At 37.4% G+C, this 24,488-nt stretch overlaps 1 protein-coding gene across 1 annotated transcript; it reads left to right on the top strand.

The window, feature by feature from the left end:
• Window positions 1–6,126: 6,126 nt before the first annotated feature.
• CRISP2 (cysteine rich secretory protein 2) lies at window positions 6,127–23,014 on the top strand. Its single transcript, XM_007193857.2, has 7 exons — window positions 6,127–6,195; window positions 10,578–10,694; window positions 11,486–11,573; window positions 15,349–15,494; window positions 16,226–16,323; window positions 20,546–20,634; window positions 22,887–23,014. Exons 1-7 carry the CDS (start codon window positions 6,127–6,129, stop codon window positions 23,012–23,014), a joined length of 735 nt encoding a protein of 244 aa, XP_007193919.1.
• Window positions 23,015–24,488: the final 1,474 nt, after the last annotated feature.

Here is a 24,488-nt window from a genome sequence, read left to right as displayed (position 1 = left end):
GCCACCTAAGTCCAGGAAGCACAGAGAGTCCCATACAGGATAAACCCAAGGAGAAACACGCCGAGACACATAGTAACCAAAGTGGCAAAAATTAAAGACAAACAAAAATTATTGAAAGCAGCAAGGGAAAAACGACAAATAACATACAAGGGAACTCCCATAAGGTTAACAGCTGATTTCTCAGCAGAAACTCTACAAGCCAGAAGGGAGTGGCATGATATACTTAAAGTGATGAAAGGGAAGAACCTACAACCAAGATTACTCTACCCAGCAAGGATCTCATTTAGATTTGATGGAGAAATCAAAAGCTTTACAGACAAGCAAAAGCTAAGAGAATTCAGCACCACCAAACCAGCTCTACAACAAATGCTAAAGGAACTTCTCTAAGCGGGAAACACAAGAGAAGAAAAGGACCTACAAAAACAAACCCAAAACAATTAAGAAAATGGTCATAGGAACATACATATTGATAATTACCTTAAATGTGAATGGATTAAATGCTCCAACCAAAAGACACAGGCTTGCTGAATGGATACAAAAACAAGACCCATATATATGCTGTCTACAAGAGACCCACTTTAGACCTAGGGACACATACAGACTGAAAGTGAGGGGATGGAAAAAGATATTCCATGCAAATGGAAATCAAAAGAAAGCTGGAGTAGCTATACTCATATCAGATAAAATAGACTAAAATAAAAGAATGTTACAAGAGACAAAGAAGGACACTACATAATGATCAAGGGATCAATCCAAGAAGAAGATATAACAATTATAAATATATATGCACCCAGCATAGGAGCACCTCAATACATAAGGCAACTGCTAACAGCCATAAAAGAGGAAATTGACAGTAACACAATAATAGTGGGGGACTTTAACACCTCACTTACACCAATGGACAGATCATCCAAAATGAAAATAAATAAGGAAACAGAAGCTTTAAATGACACAATAGACCAGATAGATTTAATGGATATTTATAGGACATTCCATCCAAAAACAGCAGATTACACGTTCTTCTCAAGTGCGCATGGAACATTCTCCAGGATAGATCACATTTTGGGTCACAAATCAAGCCTCAGTAAATTTAAGAAAATTGAAATCATATCAAGCATCTTTTCTGACCACAATGCTATGAGATTAGAAATGAACTACAGGGAAAAAAACGTAAAAAAGACAAACACATGGAGGCTAAACAATACGTTACTAAATAACCAAGAGATCACTGAAGAAATCAAAGAGGAAATCAAAAAATACCTAGAGACAAATGACAATGAAAACACGACGACCCAAAACCTATGGGATGCAGCAAAAGCAGTTCTAAGAGGGAAGTTTATAGCTATACAAGCCTACCTCAAGAAACAAGAAAAATCTCAAGTAAGCAATCTAACCTTACACCTAAAGAAACTAGAGAAAGAAGAACAAACAAAACCCAAAGTTAGCAGAAGGAAAGAAATCATAAAGATCAGAGTGGAAATAAATGAAATAGAAATAAAGAAAACAATAGCAAAGCTCAATAAAACTAAAAGCTGGTTCTTTGAGAAGATAAACAAAATTGATAAGCCATTAGCCAGACTCATCAAGAAAAAGAGGGAGAGGACTCAAATCAATAAAATCAGAAATGAAAAAGAAGTTACAACAGACACTGCAGAAATACAAAGCATCCTAAGAGACTACTACAAGCAACTTTATGCCAATAAAATGGACAACCTGGAAGAAATGGACAATTCTTAGAAAGGTATAACCTTCCAAGACTGAACCAGGAAGAAACAGAACATATGAACAGACCAATCACAAGTAATGAAATTGAAACTGTGATTAAAAATCTTCCAACAAACAAAAGTCCAGGACCAGATGGCTTCACAGGTGAATTCTATCAAACATTTAGAGAAGAGCTAACACCTATCCTTCTTAAACTCTTCCAAAAAACTGCAGAGGAAGGAACACTCCCAAACTCATTCTATGAGGCCACCATCACCCTGATACCAAAACCAGACAAAGACACTACAAAAAAAGAAAATTATAGACCAATATCACTGATGAATATAGATGCAAAAATCCTCAACAAAATACTAGCAAACAGAATCCAACAACACTTTAAAAGGATCATACACCAGGATCAAGTGGGATTTATCCCAGGAATGCGAGGATTCTTCAATATACGCAAATCAATCAATGTGATACACCATATTAACAAATTGAAGAAGAAAAACCATATGATCATCTCAATAGATGCAGAAAAAGCTTTTGACAAAATTCAACACCCATTTCTGATTAAAACTCTCCAGGAAGTGGGCATAGAGGGAACCTACCTCAACATAATAAAGGCCATATATGACAAACCCACAGCAAACATCATTCTCAATGGTGAAAAACTGAAAGCATTTCCTCTAAGATCAGGAACGAGACAAGGATGTCCACTCTCACCACTATTATTCAACATAGTTCTGGAAGTCCTAGCCATGGCAATCAGAGAAGACAAAGAAATAAAAGGAATCCAAATTGGAAAAGAAGAAGTAAAACTGTCACTGTTTGCGGATGACATGATATTATACATAGAGAATCCTAAAACTGCCACCAGAAAACTGCTAGAGCTAATTAATGAATATGGTAAAGTTGCAGGATACAAAATTAATGTACAGAAATCTCTTGCATTCCTATACACTAATGATGAAAAATCTGAAAGAGAAATTATGGAAACACTCCCATTTACCATTGCAACAAAAAGAATAAAATACCTAGGAATAAACCTACCTAGGGAGACAAAAGACCTGTATGCAGGAAACTATAAGACACTGATGAAAGAAATTAAAGGTGATACCAACAGATGGAGAGATATACCATGTTCTTGGATTGGAAGAATCAACATTGTGAAAATGACTATACTACCCATAGCAATCTACAGATTCAATGCAAGCCCTATCAAATTACCAATGGCATTTTTTACGGAACTAGAACAAATCATCTTAAAATTTGTATGGAGACACAAAAGACCCCGAATAGCCAAAGCAGTCTTGAGGGAAAAAAACGGAGTTGGAGGAATCAGACTCCCTGACTTCAGACTATACTACAAAGCTACAGTAATCAAGACAATATGGTACTGGCACAAAAACAGAAACATAGATCAATGGAACAAGATAGAAAGCCCAGAGATTAACCCACGCACCTATGGTCAACTAATCTATGACAAAGGAGGCAAAGATATACAATGGAGAAAAGACAGTCTCTTCAATAAGTGGTGCTGGGAAAACTGGACAGCTACATGTAAAAGAATGAAATTAGAATACTCCCTAACACCATACACAAAATTAAACTCAAAATGGATTAGAGACCTAAATGTAAGACTGGACACTATAAAACTCTTAGAGGAAAACATAGGAAGAACACTCTTTGACATAAAACACAGCAAGATCTTTTTTGATCCACTTCCTAGAGTAATGGAAATAAAAACAAAAATAAACAAATGGGACCTAATGCATCTTCAAAGCTTTTGCACAGCAAAGGAAACCATAAACAAGACGAAAAGACAACCCTCAGAATGGGAGAAAATATTTGCAAACGAATCAACGGACAAAGGATTAATCTCCAAAATATATAAACAGCTCATTCAGCTCAATATTAAGGAAACAAACAACCCAATCCAAAAATGGGCAGAAGACCTAAATAGACATTTCTCCAAAGAAGACATACAGATGGCCACGAAGCACACGAAAAGATGCTCAACATCACTAATTATTAGAGAAATGCAAATCAAAACTACAATGAGGTATCACCTCACACCAGTTAGAATGGGCATCATCAGAAAATCTACAAACAACAAATGCTGGAGAGGGTGTGGAGAAAAGGGAACGCTCTTGCACTGTTGGTGGGAATGTAAATTGATACAGTCACTATGGAGAACAATATGGAGGTTCCTTAAAAAACTAAAAATAGAATTACCATATGACCCAGCAATCCCACTACTGGGCATATACCCTGAGAAAACCGTAATTCAAAAAGACACATGCACCCGAATGTTCATTGCAGCACTATTTACAATAGCCAGGTCATGGAAGCAACCTAAATGCCCATCAACAGACGAATGGATAAAGAAGATGTGGTACATATATACAATGGAATATTACTCAGCCATAAAAAGGAACGAAATTGAGTCATTTGTTGAGACGTGGATGGATCTAGAGACTGCCATACAGAGTGAAGTAAGTCAGAAAGAGAAAAACAAATATCGTATATTAATGCATGTATGTGGAACCTAGAAAAATGGTACAGATGAGCCGGTTTGCAGGGCAGAAGTTGAGACACAGATGTAGAGAACGGACATATGGACACCAAGGGGGGAAAACTGCGGTGGGGTGGGGATAGTGGTGTGCTGAATTGGGCGATTGGGATTGACATGTATACACTGATGTGTATAAAATTGATGCCTAATAAGAACCTGCAGTATAAAAAACCAAACAAACAAAACAACTAATACTAAACTTTCATTGGGTTATTTGTATGGAAATATGTTAATATAAATGTTTCAGAAATTAAAAAAAAAAAAAAAAAAAAAAAGAAGCTAATATCTTGGGACTTCCCTGGTGGCGCAGTGGTTAAGAATCCACCTGCCAATGCAGGGGACACGGGTTCGATCCCTGGTCCGGGAAGATCCCAAATGCTGTGGAGCAGCCAAGCCCATGCGCCACAACTACTGAGCCTGCGCTCTAGAGCCCACGAGCCACAACTACTGAGCCTGTGTGCTACAACTATTGAAACACCTAGAGCCCGTGCTCCACAGCAAGAGAAGCCACTGTAATGAGAAGTCCGTGCACCACAATAAAGAGTAGACCCCGCTCGAGGCCACCAGAGAAAGCCCGCACTCAGCAGCGAAGACCCAACACAGCCAAAATAAATAAATAAATAAAAATAAATAGATAAAAGAATTTACCATTGGCATAGGTTAATTAACTCTTATAAGCCTCAATTCCTTCATCGGTAAAACACCACCACACCTGTGAAGGTATGAGAGTGAAATTAGACATTGTATTTTGCCCCACACTGTCAATAATGTTCATTCCTCTCCCTTTGATAATCACACTATTGAGAAGAAAGGCAATACATGGAAGAGGTACCAACTGTCCACTATTTACAAATCAATAAGGTCTGAGAAGTACTGCAGATAAATAGTTTAGAATTTTCTTTTCCTCCAAGAATTTGGGAGTAGCAATTGCATAGGAAGACAGTTAATCTAAGCAGTATTCCTTTAATTTACAAAGTGAGTAATTTTTATATGATGAATGGTGGAGAAGAGAATATGAATGCTTCCTAAACTTTATATTCTTGTTGCTTCATCTAAAGGACCAAGGATTTTTTGACACATTGAGAAAGCACAATGTGGGCAACCCAATGCTGAGTGTCTTTTAAAAAGTTAATGAAGATATTAAATAACCTTTGTACCCAATCATGTATTCAGCAAATTCGAACAGGCTATCTTTTCAATATATTAGTTCTATTTGTATTTTTTCTATACTGGGAAATTTGAAAATATAGACAAGTGTAAGGAATAAAATAAATATAACTTCTAATGCCTCCATTGGAGAAATAACTACTACTAAAGTATTTGTACATTTCTGTGTAATCACAACCCTGAAATCTTGATTAGAGTTGTGTATAAATAAAAGGACAGAAAGATCTACTTTTCATAGACAAGAGGAAAAAAACTAAGAAATGGTATACACTAAAAATAAACTTTGCCCTAAAATTGAAATGAATAATCGATACAAGATCATAATTAACTGTGTCGAAATCTGTTTTTTTCCATATTTTTTTTCTGATGGGCTTAGGAGCAATAGAAGTGGGCAGAAAGAAGTGGTACGTCCCTCGCCTTTATAGGTATAATTCAAGTGCAACAGTCAAGTTCTTCAGCTTATTTTTTATTGTTCCTATCAGAGACAAGGTTGGTTCTATTATGATTCTACTGGCACCATATGACAGTCCTCTCTTGTTACATTACTTATAAATTTGGGAATCACGGCTCCTTTGAGATAACCAAGATCATTACGTTAGTTCTTCCCTCCTAGTTAGAGGTCCATGTACTACATGTTTCAATGTAGACTTTTGTTCTCTTTGACTTACTTCCTAGCAATGGCTTTACTCCCAGTTGTGCTGTTTCTGGCTGCTGTGCTGCTACCATCTTTCCCCACCGAAGCAAAGGTAAGGTTAAAGTGGAAAAATCTTTCCAGAGCTATGAAGGCAGCTCTGTGGGATGGCAAGGCACTTTGAGAGCGGAAGTAATGAGAGTGTCTAGTACATCACAGAGTACTCATTGGTAGCTCAGAGCACTTAACGCAATTATCTAGATGAAAGTTTAAGGATGAGCAGTCCAGTACAGCAGCCACCTGTCACACATGGCTATTGAAGACTTGAAATGTGGCTTTTCCAGAACAAGATGTACTGTAGGTATAAATTACACACCAGATTTCAAAGATTTAGTACAAAAAAAGAAAAATATTGCATTATTTTTATATGGAGTGTATGATGGAATGATATTTTACAAAATTAATGCATTAGGTCCTTAGGGCTGTTGTAAGAAATTAACACAAGTTTGGTGGCTTAGCCCAATAGAAATTTATTCTCTCACAGTTCTGGAGACCAGAAGTCTGAAATCAAGGTATCAGCAGGGCCATGCTCCCTCTGGAGGATCTAGGAGGGAGTCTGTTCCATGTCTCTCTCCCAGCTTTTGGTGGCTTCCACCAATCCTTGGCTTGTGGCTACATCACTGAAATCTCTGCCTCCATCTTCACATCACCTTCTCCTCTTGTGTCTCGTATAAAGACACGTGCCATTGGATTTATTTTTCATTCAGTATTGATCCCTGTCCTTAGGAACATACAAGTAGGCAGGAGAAATGGACGCACAATGAAATCATGGAGATAAAATGTGGTCAGACCCATGTTCACAGTATTTGCAGAGCTTTGAAGGGGACTCAGTATTGGGGGAGCAGAGAATAACTTATCCCAGGGTGTCAGGAGAAGATCAACCAAGGACCCTGTCTATTCAGACTTACACTTCAAAAGCTTACTCATGCTGGGACTTCCCTCGTGGCACAGTGGTTAAGAATCCACCTGCCAATGCAGGGGACACGGGTTCAAGCCCTAGTCCGGGAAGATCCCACATGCCGCAGAGAAACTAAGCCCGCGTGCCACAACTAATGAAGCCTGCATGCCTAGAGCCCGTGCTCGGCAACAAGAGAAGCCACCACAATGAGAAGCCTGCACACTGCAACGAAGACCCAATACAGCCAAAAATTATAAATAAATAAATAATAAATTTATTTTTTAAAAAAACTTACTCATCCTCATGTAACATCAGCCTTCTGTGTAAATTTAGGCTATTAAATTGCTATACCTTGTGGGAGCAATTCACACACCCTACTCCACCTCCAGGTTTAGGACCCATCCCCTCCAACACACACACACACACACACACACACACACACACACAAAGATACACCAAAAATATCAGGACCTGATTTAATACCTTATCAGTTATATTTCTGTTTCTAAAAGGAACAAAGTCAGCAATAGTCCATTTACTGGATGGCTTTGCTCCCTCCAAATGGCCTTGGAGATTTTTTTAATGGGGTCTTTTGAGCGACCCTATAAAATCTACCTATAACAGGTAGAATCACCCATAGGCAACATCGTTCTCAATGGTGAAAAACTGAAACCATTTCCACTAAGATCAGGAACAAGACAGGTTGCCCTCTCTCATCACTGTTATTCGACATAGTTTTGGAAGTTTTAGCCATAGCAGTCAGAGAAGAAAAAGAAACAAAAGGAATCCAAATCGGAAAATAAGTAAAACTGTCACTGTTTGCAGATGACATGATACTATACATAGAGAATCCTAAAGATGCTACCAGAAAACTACTAGAGCTAATCAATGAATTTGGTAAAGTAGCAGGATACAAAATTAATGCACAGAAATCTCCTGCATTCCTATACACTAATGATGAAAAATCTGAGAGGGAAATTAAGGAAACACTCCCATTTACCATTGTAACAAAAAGAATAAAATATCTAGGAATAAACCTACCTAAGGAGACAAAAGACCTGTATGGAGAAAACTGTAGGACACTGATGAAAGAAATTAGAGATGATACAAACAGATGGAGAGATATACCATGTTCTTAGATTGGAAGAATCAACATTGTGAAAATGACTATACTACGCAAAGCAATCTACAGATTCAATGCAAGCCCTATCAAACTACCAATGGCATTTTTCACAGAACTAGAACAAAAATTGCACAATTTGTATGGAAACACAAAAGACCCCAAATAGCCAAAGCAATCTTGAGAAAGAAAAACAGAGCTGGAGGAATCAAGCTCCCTGACTTCAGACTATACTACAAAGCTACAGTAATCAAGACAGTATGGTACTGGCACAAAAACAGAAATATAGATCAATGGAACAGAATAGAAAGCCCAGAGATAAACCCACGCATATATGGTCACCTTATCTTTGATAAAAGAGGCAAGAATATACAATGCAGAAAAGACAGCCTCTTCAATAAGTGGTGCTGGGAAAACTGGACAGCTACATGTAAAAGAAAGAAATTAGAACACTCCCTAACACCATATACAAAAATAAACTCAAAATGGATTAAAGACCTAAGTGTAAGGCCAGGCACTATAAAACTCTTAGAGGAAAACATAGGCAGAACACTCTTTGACATAAATCACAGCAAGATCCTTTTTGACCCACCTCCTAGAGAAATGGAAATGAAAACAAAAATAAACAAATGGGACCTAATGAAACTTAAAAGCTTTTGCACAGCAAAGGAAACCATAAAAAAGACGAAAAGACAACCCTCAGAATGGGAGAAAATATTTGCAAATGAAGCAACTAACAAAGGATTAGTCTCCAAAATTTACAAGAAGCTCATGCAGCTCAATATCAAAAAAACAAACAACCCAATCCAAAAATGGGCAGAAGACCTAAATAGACATTTCTCCAAAGAAGATATACAGATTGCCAACAAACACATGAAAGGATGCTCAACATCACTAATCATTAGAGAAATGCAAATCAAAACTACAATGAGGTATCACCTCACACCAGTCAGAATGGCCATCATCAAAAAATCTACAAACAATAAATGCTGGAGAGAGTGTGGAGAAAAGGGAACCCTCTTGCACTGTTGGTGGGAATGTAAATTGATATAGCCACTATGCACTGTTGGTGGGAATGTAAATTGATACAGCCACTATGGAGTGGGAATGTAAATTGATACAGCCACTATGGAGAACAGTATGGAGGTTCCTTAAAAAACTAAAAATACAACTACCATATGACCCAGCAATCCCACTCGTGGGCATATACCCTAAGAAAACCATAATTCAAAAAGAGTCATGTACCACAATGTTCATTGCAGCTCTATTTACAATAGCCAGGACATGGAAGCAACCTAAGTGTCCATCAACAGTTGAATGGATAAAGAAGATGTGGCACATATATACAATGGAATATTACTCACCCATAAAAGAAACAAAATTGAGTTATTTGTAGTGAGGTTGATGGACCTAGAGTCTGTCATACAGAGTGAAGTGAGTCAGAAAGAGAAAAACAAATACCATATGCTAACACATATATATATGGAATCTAAAAAAAAATGGTTCTGAAGAACCTAGGGGCAGGACAGGAATAAAGACACAGACATAGAGAATGGACTTGAGGACACAGGGAAAGGGAAGGGTAAGCTGGGACGAAGTGAGAGAGTGGCATGGACATATATACACTACCAAATGTAAAACAGTTAGCTAGTGAGAAGCAGCCCCATAGCACAGGGAGATCAGCTCAGTGCTTTGTGACCACCTAGAGGGGTGGGATAGGGAGGGTGGGAGGGAGATGCAAGAGGGAGGGGATATGGGGATATATGTATACATATAGCTGATTCACTTTGTTATACAGCAGCAACTAACACAACAATGTAAAGCAATTATATTCCAATAAAGATGTTAAAAAAATAAAACAGGTAGAATCATTTTACTAGAATACTAAATGCACTTCGACTGAACCTCAACATTCCTTCTCTAAATACATTCTAAATATATTCTTTCTCTAAAAACAGACACCATGTCAGGTCAAAGTTCCCCTTAAAGTCTAGGATGAGTCTTGATGTCCACTCTTACCCCACTGCTGCAGCCTGATTGAATGTGGATGAATCTGTCTTCATGTTCTTATTGTATACCTTTGTACACAATATTATAAAATATTATAAAACATTATCACTTGTATGTCTAGAAAAATCACACTGAGGGTTCCCTTGAAACTAGAAATTGGCATTTGCGGCCTCAGAGGAGTTTTTAATTTGTCATGCCGTGAATTCCATTCCCACTCTCAAAACTTCAAACTACTTCTTCCCTATTTGTCATTGCCTTGGTTCAGTTCATTGGCAGTGCTTAACAACTCATAGTGGCTTGAACTGAGCACTTTGTAAAGTCATCTCAGAGCCCTTGAATTAACTTATTCACCCTTAAATGCAATTTTCAAAAATGTTTAAAAAATAACCCTAATTTTATTTCCCTGTAGGATCCAACCTTTACTGCTCTGTTAACCACTCAAACGCAAGTCCAAAGAGAGATTGTAAATAAACACAATGAACTAAGGAAATCAGTCTCTCCACCTGCCAGCAACATGCTAAAGATGGTAAGAAGCAAGAGTATAAATAAAGTGGTGTGAACCAGCAGTGGTAAGAGCAGGCAGCTAACTGACATCTCTTAAGACTTTTGTGGCTTACAAAGTTCTGTCTCTATTTTTCTATTTCATTTAGCTCTGTCATGGGCAGGGCAGAAATGAATTTTCCTTTATAATGGTTAAAGAACTTGTCAAGATTACAGGGCTCTTAAGTTGGGAAGGCAGAATTTGGAAGCCCAATCTTCAGACATGAAATGTGAAGGTGTTACATTTTTGGCTCACTATCTTCCCTAGTCGAAAATAAGAAATCTCCTATCCTTCAGGATCAATGCCATTTAGGGTAAATAACAGCCCATTTCCCAGGGAATAGTCCATAAAAGCTAGATATCTCCCATGTGGACACAGCGGGCTACAAATGGAATTGGCTATAAACTAGGTCAGCTCATTACTATTGAAATGTAGTCAGACTATCTCACATGTTAATTAGTATTTAGAGCAGCACCATTATTAAAAATCTTAGGTGTGGCTGCTATGCTATCATAGTCAGATAATATTGTATTAGGTATTTCTCTCGGTAGACATACCTGTGGACTTGTCTTTGTGTGGAAACTGGCACTGGGACAGATAAAGACACACACACACACATACACACAAACAAAAAGGTACTTTCATACCAATGATAATTAGATAATACATCTACAGAAGTTTTAAAGTAATGCAAATCAGCCTACCAATTAGACTTTAAAGCATATACTTCACTGGAGTTGAATCTTTGTGTATTTTGTTTTTCTTGTGACCTTTAGGAATGGAGCAGAGAAGCAGCAGCAAATGCCCAGAAGTGGGCAAACAAGTGCACTTTAGAACACAGTAATCCAGGTGACCGGAAGACCAGTATGTAAATGAGTCAATGTTTGTTGAATAAATGAGCAAATAAAATATTAGATAAATAAAATAGGATAGACCATTCTGGGGCATTGTATTCAGAAGACTTTGTGAATAAATGTTGCTTATATGGCTGTATTTTTAAAATTAAAGTATCTGTATATAGAGAGATACGATAAGTACTATTTCAACTATAAGTTGATTATTTACATTATGCAAATTATTTCTTAAGCAGCATCTCATTTGCTCCTCTTGATCAGCTCATGGTGAACAGGTCATGCATAATCATTTTCCCGATTTTAAAGATTAAAAAATAAGGATGCGGAAGGAATGAATTATGCAAGAACACAACTGGAAGGAGTATCATATACTGGAAAGTTAACCAGGCTTCCTGATTTCTCACCCTTTGCCCTTTTTGTGATATTGTGTAGCTGTATGGTGTTTTGAAATCAGATTATTTTGCATTCACAAAATGTGTTAAAATATGTTGAACTGTTCTGAATTTTACTCTAAAAATATTTAAGCTTTTTTTAATCAGGATGAATATTTTGGGTGTGTTGATTCATTTTTTAAAGTTTTGATAACAAATTGTCAAGTATTTTTTATAGACTGTGCCTATAACGCATAGAATAATATACTAGACTCAAAAAAACTTTAAGACGTATCTTACCAATGATCATAAAAGCCATGAGAGAAAAAAAACTTGTATTCACAAACCTTACATAAAATGTTTCACATTATCAAGCATGATATACACATAGGTAAGCCCAATTTAAAGGTAGTGAATAACTTACCTGTTATTTCAGTAGAATTATTCTTGTTTATATTGTTGATGCAAACATTATGATGAAATTACAACAGGAGGCGACTGTGTTCAGTAGAACATTGGAACAAATGGTCTTAAAGATCCAAGTCTACTGTTAGTTTCTTAGTTTCTGTCTTTCTCTATTAAAGGAGATATCCAAAAATATTTTATACTCTCTTTAAGCAGCACATAAACATTATATTTCAAGTCACCAAAATGTAAATATTAAGAGAGGGCTGAAAAGGGTAGAGAAAAGTTTCTGGACTGCAAGGCAGTTCTTTCTTCTTTAAATTAATTTTACTGTGGTAAGAACACCTACCTTTTTTTTTTTTTTTTAGTTTTTAAAAAATTTTATGCTGCTAAGAACACTTAACATGAAATCTACCCTCTCAAGAAATGTTTAAGTGTATGATACAATATTGTTGATTGTAGGTGTCATGCTGTCCATCAGATATCTAGAAATTATCTTGCTTACCAGAAAGTTTATGCCCATTGATTAGTAACTCCCCATTCCTCCTTCCCCCCACCCCAGCAACCACCATTCCACTCTTTGATTCTATGAATCTGACTATTTGAGATACTTCATATTGATAGAATCAGGCACTAGTTTTCTTTCTGTGACTAGCTTATTTCACTTAGCAAAATATCCTCAAGGTTCATTCATGTTGCTGCATGTTGCAGAATTTCCTTCTTTTCTAAGGATGAATGATATTCCATTGTGTGTATATACCACATTTTGTTTATCCATTCATCTGCTGATGGACATTTAGGCCATTTCCACATCTTGGCTATCGTGAATAGTGCTGCAGTGAACATGAGAATGCAAATATCTCTTCAAGATCCTGATTTCAATTCTTTTGGATAAATACTCAGAAGTGGGATTGCTGGATCATTTGGTAGCTCTACTTTTAATTTTTTGAGGAACCTCCCTACTGTTGCCTACAACAGCTACACCATGTTTTATTCTCACCAACAGCATACAAGAATTCCAATTTCTCCACGTCCTCACCATCACTTGCTGTCTTTTGTTTTTTGATAACAGACATCCTGACAGGTGTAAGGTTATATCTCATTGTGGTTTTGATCTGCATTTTTCTGATGATTAGTGACATTGAGCATCTTTTCATATACCTGTTGGTCATTTGTATGTTTTTTTTGGAGAAATGCTGTTCAAGTCCATTTTGCTCAAGAAAGATTCTTAGTCATTTCCTCAGGCAGCCCCCAGAAAAGATGGATCTCTGACAGTCCATCCAACTCTTTCCCTCCCCAGGGAGAGGCTAAGAGCTGGAGTATTTTGTTTGTTCACTCTGTGCTGAACCAGGAAGGGAGGCTATGGCAACTGCCAGCTCAAGTATCTGTCTCTGTTCTCACTAGCCGCAGGCAGTGAGTTTATGCTAGGTCTTGATAGTATTCCAAAACAGGCAAGTCAGGAGCCAGTCCTTCAGGCAGCCTCTGGAAAATGTGTGGCATCAGATGACCAAACCAGCTTCTTCCCTCCCCAGGGAGAAGCAGGCAGCTGCGGGTTTTGTCGGCTTTCTCTGTGCTGAGCTGGGGAGAAGGGCTACGGCATCTACCAATCCAAACTGCCATCTCTGTTCTCCCCCAGGGAACAAGACTGTGCTCCAGGACTGGCAAGAAAGATGCCCGTTCTTTGGGTAGCCCCAGAGAAACTGGAGCACTGGACACGTTGATCAACTCTGCCTCCCAGGGAAGAAAGGAAAAAATGAAAGGATTTTTTCATTTGCTTGCTCTGTGCTGAGCCAGAGGGAGGAGTTATGGTGTCTACCAGCCCAACCACCATCTCCATTCTTAGCCGACTGTCTGACCTCCAAGACTAGCAAGACAGAAGCCAGCCTTCTGGGGCGTCCCCTTGGAAACGTTGGGTTGCTGGACACATGAGCCAACTCTTTCCCTCCCCTGGGAGAAGCTGGGAGTTAGAGGGTCTCTTCCTGATTGTATAACACTCTGCTGAGGGTAGGGATTCTCGCAAGAGGGTTTTCCAATCTTCTAGAGGCTTCAGTGAGTCTCGTTTCATATCCCTCAGCGTAAGGAAGCCTTTAGTTTTGTTTTTGGATTTCTGACAAGGGCAATTTGTTCATGAATTGTTGCTGAATCAGTGTGTGTATTGGGGAAAGGAGAGTCCAGGGCTTCCTACCTCACCATTCTGCTGATGTCACCCTCTGCAAGGTCCTTCCTGCCTAATTCTCTGAGGGGAATTTGGCCTTCTGACATTATGATTCTTGGATTAAGGGAAGATCTACAAGTTTTGAACACCTTCCTGATGTCAGTTGCCTCTTGATTGGGACTCTTAAAGACTGCCCATAAACCTTTTTTTTTCAAAGTTTATGCAGATTCATAATCATAAATATTTATTCTGGGTCCTATATGTGAAAAATCTCTGCTGAGGGTGGGTAAGAGGAGAGAAAAAATAAAATTTGGTTGTTGCCTTTCATAAGCTTACAATACAAAGCTGAGAGCACACACATTATACCTGTAAAGAATTTAGCATGAAAAAGAATGCATCTTTGACAATCCAGAGGGAGAAGGATTTTGTTTGGTTTGGTTTGGTTTTAATTTTTATTGAAATATAGTTAATTTACAATGTTGTGTTAGTTTCAGGTGTACAGCAAAGTGATTCAAATATACATATATATATATATTTTTACATTCACTTCCATTATAGGTTATTACAAGATATTGAGTATAGTTCCCTGTGCTATACAGTAGGTCCTTGTTAGAATAAAGTCTTCTCAACCTATTCAAAGTTTGCATATTGTGGCCAGCCTCAGTGGGCTAGGTAGATCTGTCTTCTATTCAGCTTTACAGTTGAAAAGGAATGGAAGCATCTTTTTCATGTATTAACAGTTAGCAAATACAGGCACTGAGTTTGAAGGGCAACATCCTTGTGTTCATATAGTTGACTCCTCTTGCCACGGCATGCTTTTTTGTTTTCTTCATGAGTGATCTGTTCACACTTAGGTACAAAATGTGGTGAGAATCTCTACATGTCAAGTAACCCTACTGCCTGGTCAGATGTAATCCAAAACTGGTTTGAAGAGCACCACAATTTTGTCTATGGTGAAGGACCGAAGAGCTCCAGTGCAATTGTTGGACATTATACCCAGGTAACCAGAACAAATGAAAAACTTCCGCCACAAATGCTCTAACAGAGAAAGTTTCTCCTAATGATGACCAACTCCAATGTTCAATCTGGGGGAAGGGCTTGAGTATAATAGAGTCCTGGCATTTGGCTGGTATTTCATCTAGAACTGTCATTTTTTTTTCCATGGGCTGCAAAATTCTTGGCAAGGAAGTACACTCTGTACTTTTCCAACATTATAAATGGATAAAGTAGTGGATGTACATGAAATTTAATATTTTTAAAGTTTGTGACTTTGTTTCAGTAATTTAAATATTTCCATAAGGTGTACGGCTACAAACTATAAGAGTCACTTTTTTTTTCAAATATTTGGCTGCGTTGGGTCTTCATTGGTGTGCGCAGGCTTTCTCTAGTTGCCGTGAGCGGGGGCTACTCTTCGTTGTGGTGCGTGGGCTTCTCATTGCAGTGGATTCTCTTGTTGTGGAGCACAGGCTCTAGGCACGCAGGCTTTAGTAGTTGTAGCATGCAGGCTCAGTAGTTGTGGCACGTGGGCTTAGTTGCCCCGAGGCATGTGGGATCTTCCCGGACCAGGGATGGAACCCGTGTCCCCTGCATTGGCTGACGGATTCCTAACCACTGCATCACCAAGGAGGTCCCAAGAATCACTTTTTTGTTTTACATTTGCTATTATTTGTTTTCTCAGTATTTTCCCCTCTTCTTTAATGTACTCTCATGTATTCCCTTGTGCATTTGTAGATTGTTTGGTACTCATCTTTCCGTGTTGGATGTGGAATTGCCTACTGTCCCAAGCAGAAGAGTCTAAAATACTTCTATATTTGCCAATACTGTCCTGCGTAAGTATATACTTTAAAGTCTAATGCCAATAATTCCATCAGCAATTTAATATTTTAAAATACTCTTACATTTAACTAACCAAAATAAAAAAGCATATTTTAATAAAGAGAAAGGATAAACCTTTGGAAATACTGCTTAAGGTAAGATACATTCAACTTATCAGAGAAGAGACCAAGTTCTCATTTCCAAGAGTAAAAGCTGAAACTCTCTTTCCTCAATTATGAAGTCATGTCTTTTCTCTCAATTGTCTTTCCCCAGGGCTCAAGGTTATTCTCTGGGCACGTGTAGTATGCATTTCTCTAGATTTGATGTCATCAGTTCTCACTAATTTCACACCCTAGGTGGGTGGAAGCTTGATGATTAAGCAAGAGGCAGTAGTGGAGTGAAAAATAAGGGATAGTAAATTGTGATTTCAGCCCTTTCTGCTGAAACGTTCCTATTCTTACTTATCTTGAAAACCACATACGTTATTATCATTAGAAATGATTCATTCTTCTGGGTCTCAAAGGTTTTTCAAGAGATCTTTAATATATTTCAGAGTCCAGAAAAAGGAAACATCTTAAGCTTTTGTTTCTCAGAAGTTTTCACAAAAAACTCCATAATGAACAATTCCTTACAGTCTTTATTTATAACAGGAAACATGCTCTTTCATTAAGCAAAATGTTTGAAGTTCTCCACAACAAATCCTATGGATAAACTGAAGACCTAACCTCAACATATCTGCTAGTCTTAATTTCTTTTAAAATTTGAAGTTCTTGACCACTACAGGCAGGGAGGCCCCAAACCAAGCCTCATACAGGATTTATTTGATACTATAGATGACCCAGGGGTATGGGTCTCCAGTTTGAGAAATATGACCTCCAAAGTCATTTTCCTGAAAACAGCTATTAGAGTTTAGTAGAAAGAATAGATAGGTCATTTGGGGAAGGACAACACGGGCCTAGGAAGACCCTGAGCTCACCTCCTCCCATGCACACACTGAATCTACACCTACACATATAAAGAAATTGCTCCTGAAGACCTGAAGGCTGATTTAGCAGCTTCTGTAGATAGAAGAACCACATAGAAATTAGTAGGAAAGATGGAGACACTGTATCCATGGGAACCCCACCCCCATTTCAGTGATCTGCAGTAGGAGGGATATAGCTGAGGGGCTTGAGAACAGAGTCACCTGCCCTGGGACACAGCAAAAAAAAACCCAGCAATTTAAAAAGCGCTCAGACTATACAGAAGGAAAATCCATCTACTATCCTGAGAGCTTCTTCCAAATGAACAGGGAACTGCTGGAGCCCTCTCCAGAGTCGGAGACACCAGTGAGGACCATTGTTTGGTCCCCCTGGGACTCCCCCGGTCCACACCTTCCCCAGCTGCAGCCCTAGCCATCCCACCAAGGCAGCCTTAAGCACAGTGCTCCCCAGGGACTTCCTCTAGCCTGGCCCATTCCAGTTCAAGCTGGACTGCTAAAGCCACCAGGCACAAGCAGTCACAGGGGATGCTCTTACACAAGGCCACTCCTTCAAGACCAAGAGCAGTAGCTGTTTAGCCTAAATCATAGAAAAAAACCCAAAATTTAGCAACTATACTCCAATAAAAAAATTTTTTTTAATAATAATGAAAACAAAATTCAAACAAAATGAGGAGACAGGAATATGTTCCAAACGAAAGAACAGAATATAACCCCAGGAAAAAACTCTAATGAAATGGAGATAAGTAATTTACCTGATAGGGTTCAAAGAAATGGTTATAGGATGTTCACTGAACTAGGGAGAATAATGGAAGAACACAATAAGAATTTCAGCAAAGACTTAAAAAATAAAAGAACCAATCAGAAATGAAGAATATAGGAACTGAAATAAAAAATACACTAGAGAGAATCAATAGCAGATTATATGATACAGAAGAACAGATAAGCGATCTGGAAGATAGAATAGTGAAAAATCACCCAATCAGAACAGCAAAAAGAAGAAAGAATTTTTTTTTTAAATGAGGAGAGTTTAAGGTACCTCTGGGACAACAGCAAGCTACCAACATCTAGGGGTCCCAGAAAGATAAGAAAGAGAGAAAGGAACAGAAAACATTTAAAAAAAATAATGCCTGAAATCTTCCCTAACCTGAAAAAGGAAACAGACATCCAGGTACAGGAAGCTAAGAGAGTCCCAAACAAGATGAACCTAGAGTTACACCAAGACATAATTAAAATGGCAAAAGTTGAAGCGGAAATTTCTAAGGCAACAAGAGAAAAACAACTAATCACACAAAAGAGAAACCCCATAAGACTATCAGCTGATTTCCAGGAGAAACTTTATAGGCTGGAAGGGAGTGGTAGGATATATTTAAAGTTCTGAAAAAACAAAAACAAAAAAAGCTTACAACCTAGAATATTCTGTTCAGCAAGGTTATCATTCAGAATTGAAGGATAGATAAAGAGTTTCCCAGACAAACAAAACTGAAGAAGTTCATCATCATTAAACTGGCCTTACAAGAAATGTTATAGGGTCTTCTTTAAGCAGAAAAGAAAAGGCCACAACTAGAAACAGAAAATACATATGAAAGAAAAAATCTCACTGATAAAGGCAAATACATAGTAATGGCAGTGGATTAGCCACTTAAAAAGCTAGTATGAAGTTTAAAAGACAAAAGTGCTACTATCAATTGTAACTGCAACAAGTAGCGAAGGGCTACACAAGGTAAAAAGATGTAAAATATGACACAAAAATCATAAAACAGTTGGGGGTAGTAAAAATTTAGTGCTTTTAGAAAGCCTTCGAACTTAAGTGACTATCAGCTTAAAACAGACAGCTATAGATACAGGCTGATATATATGAACCTCACGTTAAGTACAAAACAAAAACCTACAATGGAAACACAAAAAATAATGGAAAAGAAGTCCAAAGATAACACTAAAGGAATCCATCAAACCACATGGGATGTACAGATGGTAACTGGAATTATTGTGGTGATTTCATAATGTATAAAAATATCAAACCACTATGTTGTACACGTGAAACTAATAGAATATTGTGTGTCAAGTGTAACTTAATAAAAAAATTGATAGATCCTTGGAGAATGCATCCAAACTCACTGCCTGGCTGTGAGAGGGGAGGCATCGGGAACCAGGCATCTGAAGTGAGAGCTGAAGTGAATAATGAGGAAAGCGGGAGTGAGAGAACCTCCAGAACACTTTTGTGTCTATGTCACAATTTTTCCAAGGGCTACCACATGGACAGCCATGTTCTGTGCAGGAAGACAGATTCAAATACATCACTTTGGGCCCTTGGCTCCCTTGACACTACTGAGATTTGCATTCCCATGTGTTTTCCGATGAATTAGATAAATTTAACAGCCAATAGGATAATCATCATTGATGAGTTACAAGTTAGTCACTGTAATTGACTACACCCAGGCTACTGGCATTTATCAAAACTTTTTAATCTAACGTTCCTTTTTCGGTAAACATAAAAATCTCTCACGCACTACCTCTGGAAACTCACAAACCTTCCCCAGCTCTCCCTGACCCACAAACACACACACCACAAACTACTTAAATAGCACAATGCCATCTCGAAATTAAAAATATATATGTTGGAGCTTTACTGCCCCTAGTTCATATTAGAGGAATTAGGGTATTTATCCTTTTTCAAATATAAAATTATATTGCAATATTGAGTATTCTTTTTCATACTGCAACCTCCTGGCCTCAGGATCTTTCCCTGTCTCTCAAAGGGATATATTTATCCCTAGCTAGCTCTTTGCGGGGCACGGCCTTACCAATCTGACCAAGTCTACTGGGAGATGAAAAGTGTATTGCTGCAAAAAAGTTATCTGAATGCTTTAGACTAGTTATGCCAATGTAGCTGCCCAGCCTGAAGAATTAGAGTCAAGGAGATGGGTCGATGTGTGTGAAGTATTTTCTTAATTTGGATGTTATGTAAATTACATGTTGGGAATTGTAATTTTTCAGTTTGGTTTTGTTGGTTTTTTTTTTTTTTGGCCCGGCGGTGCGGCTTGTGGGATCTTAGTTCCCCGACCGGGGTCGAACCTGGGACCACAGCAGTGAAAGTGCAGAATCCTAGCCATTGGACCGCCAGGGAATTCCCCTCAGTTTTGTCAACAGAACTAAAAACATTACTTATATACTTATATATATTTAGTGATGATGTTGCCCTTGGCAACTAAACAGTAAAGTGAAAAATATTTGACAGTGTGTATTTTACATTACAGTGGTAATAATGTGAGTAAAAAGAATACCCCTTACCAACAAGGAACACCTTGTGCCAGTTGCCCTGGTAACTGTGACAGTGGACTATGCAGTAAGTTTAAAGTGATTAACTTGTTATTATAATCAAGAATTGATGTTTAATTTTCTTTTTATGGATAAAGAAATCTCCCAAAGTAACCAATTTAAATAACATCTTTATGCCAAGACAAAAAGATTACCCAACAGAGTGTGTTTAAGTAAACATTTTACACATTTCAATAACCTACATGTTCTCTGTAATGAAAAGAATACAGGCATACCTCAGAGACGTTGTTCCAGATCACTGCAAGAAAGAAAATAGGGCTATTAAGCGAGTCACACATATTTTTTGGTTTCCCAGTGCACATAAAAGCTATGTTTACACTATACTGTAGTCTATGAAGTGTGCAAGTAGTATTATGTCTAAAAAAAAAACCAATGTACATTAAATTAAAAATAATGCTTTTGGAAAAATTGCACCAATAGGCTTGCTCAATGCAGGGTTGCCACAAACCTTCAATTGTAAAAAACACAATATCTGCAAAGTACCGTAAAGTGAAATGCAATACAATGAGGTATGCCTATATTACCATATGTAAGATAATGAAACATCTAGCATCCATTTGTCTCTGTGACCTCACAGAGCTTATTAATAACTATACATTCATGCTTCTGATAAATAATTTCATCAGCGTTAGTATCATTACACCAAAGGTAGTATTTTGAAAGAATAAAAATGTATAAATCTAAGGATGTGAGACCACATTGTGTCTCAGTCTGTACAGGCAAACTGAATGTTTCTTTTGTGCAAATGAGTTCCTCATGCTGATTACTGCATTTTTTTCTATAGTATAATTGGAAGCATGGTGATTAACATAATAAATGATCACTTGCCCTATAAATTAATCATGGTTTTGTGCACATTTTTAATGACAAAATCCAACCTGTATATGATATGGGTTCATAGAATCCATAAAGATATTGTTGCAAAAGGAGGGAATAAAATAAATGTCATATGTGTCATTTCTAAAGTTGTCACGATCTGAAGTAAAAATAGCTGTTGGTTTTTAATAGTTGGGATACTTTTATTAAAATTATTATGAACAGTAGAGTTGACTCATTCCCTGAGATTTTTACCCAAATGCATTCACCTTTAGTCCACATTCTTTCTTACTGAATTATAGAACTATAATTCAGACTATTGATGATGTCAAAACTATAAATTAACTAAAGGAAAAAAATCAGCTAAAAACACATGGAATACTTCTACCTCTGCTGAATGCTATATTAGCTAAGGAGCTTGGAATTTATCCTATTAGCAATAAGCACTCAATTGAAAGGTTTTCAGCAAAAGAGTGACAAGGTCAGAATCATGTTCGATAAAGAGCTTTCTAGCAATGGTATGTAGAAACTATTGGATGGAAGTCAGCAAGAAAACTATTGAAAAACATGGGTTAAAAAGAAATTGAATGTCTTAACCTCATTACTGGGAAAATGAATAAAGAACAATTGGACAGGGCTGAGAGACAAGAAGTAAAATAGCCAGTGTTTGTTACCAGTGCTGGTTGGTGCTGGTCAGAAGTAGAAAAGAAGGAGTTCAGATTGATTCAGTTCCTTGCCTGAATGACTGAGTAGTCAGGGAGCCATTCCCCTGGGATTGTGGGAGGAGAATAGTCACCTTGGATCCATTGTGGGTAGGAGGATGAGTTTAGTTTGAGATTTGTTGGGTTTGGGGTCCCTGGAGAACATCCAAAAAAGAAACATTAGAAAGAAAGAGGGCATATTATCATTGTTTTACATCTCTATCTTCCCACTGGAATCACTTTCTCCTGAAAGAAAGCATTGGTGTCTGAGGCAGTGTGTCCAATAGGATGAAATGACAAGGATGTTCTCTATCAGCATGTATCTTACAAGTAGCCACTAGTCACACGTGGCCGTTGAACACTGTGGCTGGTAAGATTAAGGAACTAAATTTTTAATTTCGCCTAATTTAAAATAATTTAAGTTTAAATAGCTCTATCTGTCTAGTAACTCCTTCCATATTAGATTCTGTAGGTATTTTCATTTTACTCTCTTTGCTAAGGGAGAAAAATAGGTCAATTCATTTTAGAAACATGTCACCAAGTTCAAAATAAAAAGTGATGTATTAATCAGTGAGCTCAACTAAGGCACCTCATATGTTCCTCAAGAAGTGAAAGGCCCCTTGTGGCGTAAGTGACGCTGACTTGTTTGTCCAATCTTACCCACTCATACACTTTGAATATGTGGATTGTTTTTTCGCTACTGAGAAAAATGATAATGAGGTATCATCTGTTTTTGTTACAGCCAATTCTTGCGAGTATGAAGATCTCCTTAGTAACTGTGATTCCTTGAAGAAAAGAGCTGGCTGTGAAAAGGAATTGCTCAAGGAAAAGTGCAAGGCTACTTGCCTATGTGAAGGCAAAATTTACTGAAATGCCCAATTTGCATTGTGCAGGACTAAGTGGAGAAAATCTGCATCATTTAGTTGACACATACCAAGAGGGAAATTGTAGGCATGTTAGTTACAAATTTGATTCCAAACAGTAATGAACCTTTTTCTCCAGGATATTTACAGAGATGTCTTTCATACGATTTACAAAAGTAAGCTAGTTTATGACAACAACTTTGGACTGATACAAATTTGTCACCTTACATTTAATTAACTGAATCAAGTTGAGAATTTTGAAAGTTGTACAACCACAGGACTTAGTCACTAGAATTTTGGATTAAAATAAAGAATTACATGTTTCCTGAAACAACATGCCAAAAAAAAAAAAAAAGACTGTAACATTGTCATTCCTACTCCAAGACTTTTTACATGTTTAAAGAATGAATTCAAAGATTGACATCTACCTTTGTCTTATGACATCCTCTTTAAATAAAAGCAAACAGCTTTTAAAATAAAGAATTTATCTAAGCAAACACATGGATGTGATTCTTGAGTCATATTTTATAATATTAATATATAACCCCAGCTAGACTAGCCCAATATATGATTAGACAGAGCAAAATTTCCGAAAACATTTGCCTATAAAATTAAATTTTGGGAATTCCCTGGCAATCCATTGGTTAGGACTCTGCACTGCCACTGCAGGGGGCCAGGGTTTGATCCCTGGTCAGGGAACTAAGATCCTACAAGCTGTGTGATACGGCCAGAAAATAAAAAAATTTAAAAATTTAAAAATTAAATTTTAACAATAACAAAAAGGAATCAGTTGTATTCTCATTTTGCTTTTTGCTTTTTGACATTTTGCTCCCTTCCGCACTGGTTTGATATCCTACCTTTTGTATAAAAAGAATAGTAAATACAGAAATACACATGCAATTTCACATTTATGCAAAATGTACATGAAACATGGGAAATATATACCAGAAACTAATGAGATTGGTTATATAGAGTGGGTGGGTGAGAACGGGTTGGGCAGGATGGAGGGTGTCAGAAGGCTAGAAGAAAATGAGTGGGGTGTGACACTTCTCTATTTCCTTTTATATAGTTTTAGCTTGTGAATTTTGTTTCACATACTCTTTAAAATAAAATATCATCAACAAGGGTGGGGAGAAAAATCCAAAATGAAATAAAAACAAGAATAAAATAAACTGTATTGCACATAGATCAAATAATCACCATAAAGGGTGGGAAAAAAGAATCAATTCAACTGTTTGAATGTCATATTTGGACTGTATGTCTTCTATATTTATATAAACAAATGTTCAACTCTAGTCAGTAAGATTTTGTTTTGTTTGTTTTTAACATAGACACATGGATTAGTAATTCTGAAACTATGTATCCTACAAACACACAAATAAATATAAATAATGGAGCCAGGATTCTCACTGTTGGAGAAAGGCTTTACACACATGGAAAGAAGGAATACAGGATTAAACCCTGTGTTGTTGCATTGGAAT

Source organism: Balaenoptera acutorostrata, chromosome 10 (assembly GCF_949987535.1).
Source record: "Balaenoptera acutorostrata chromosome 10, mBalAcu1.1, whole genome shotgun sequence".
In the NCBI taxonomy this organism is placed as follows: domain Eukaryota; kingdom Metazoa; phylum Chordata; class Mammalia; order Artiodactyla; family Balaenopteridae; genus Balaenoptera; species Balaenoptera acutorostrata.
The sequence above is the reverse complement of the archived record's forward strand: the minus strand, read 5'-3'. Positions and strand labels throughout refer to the sequence as shown.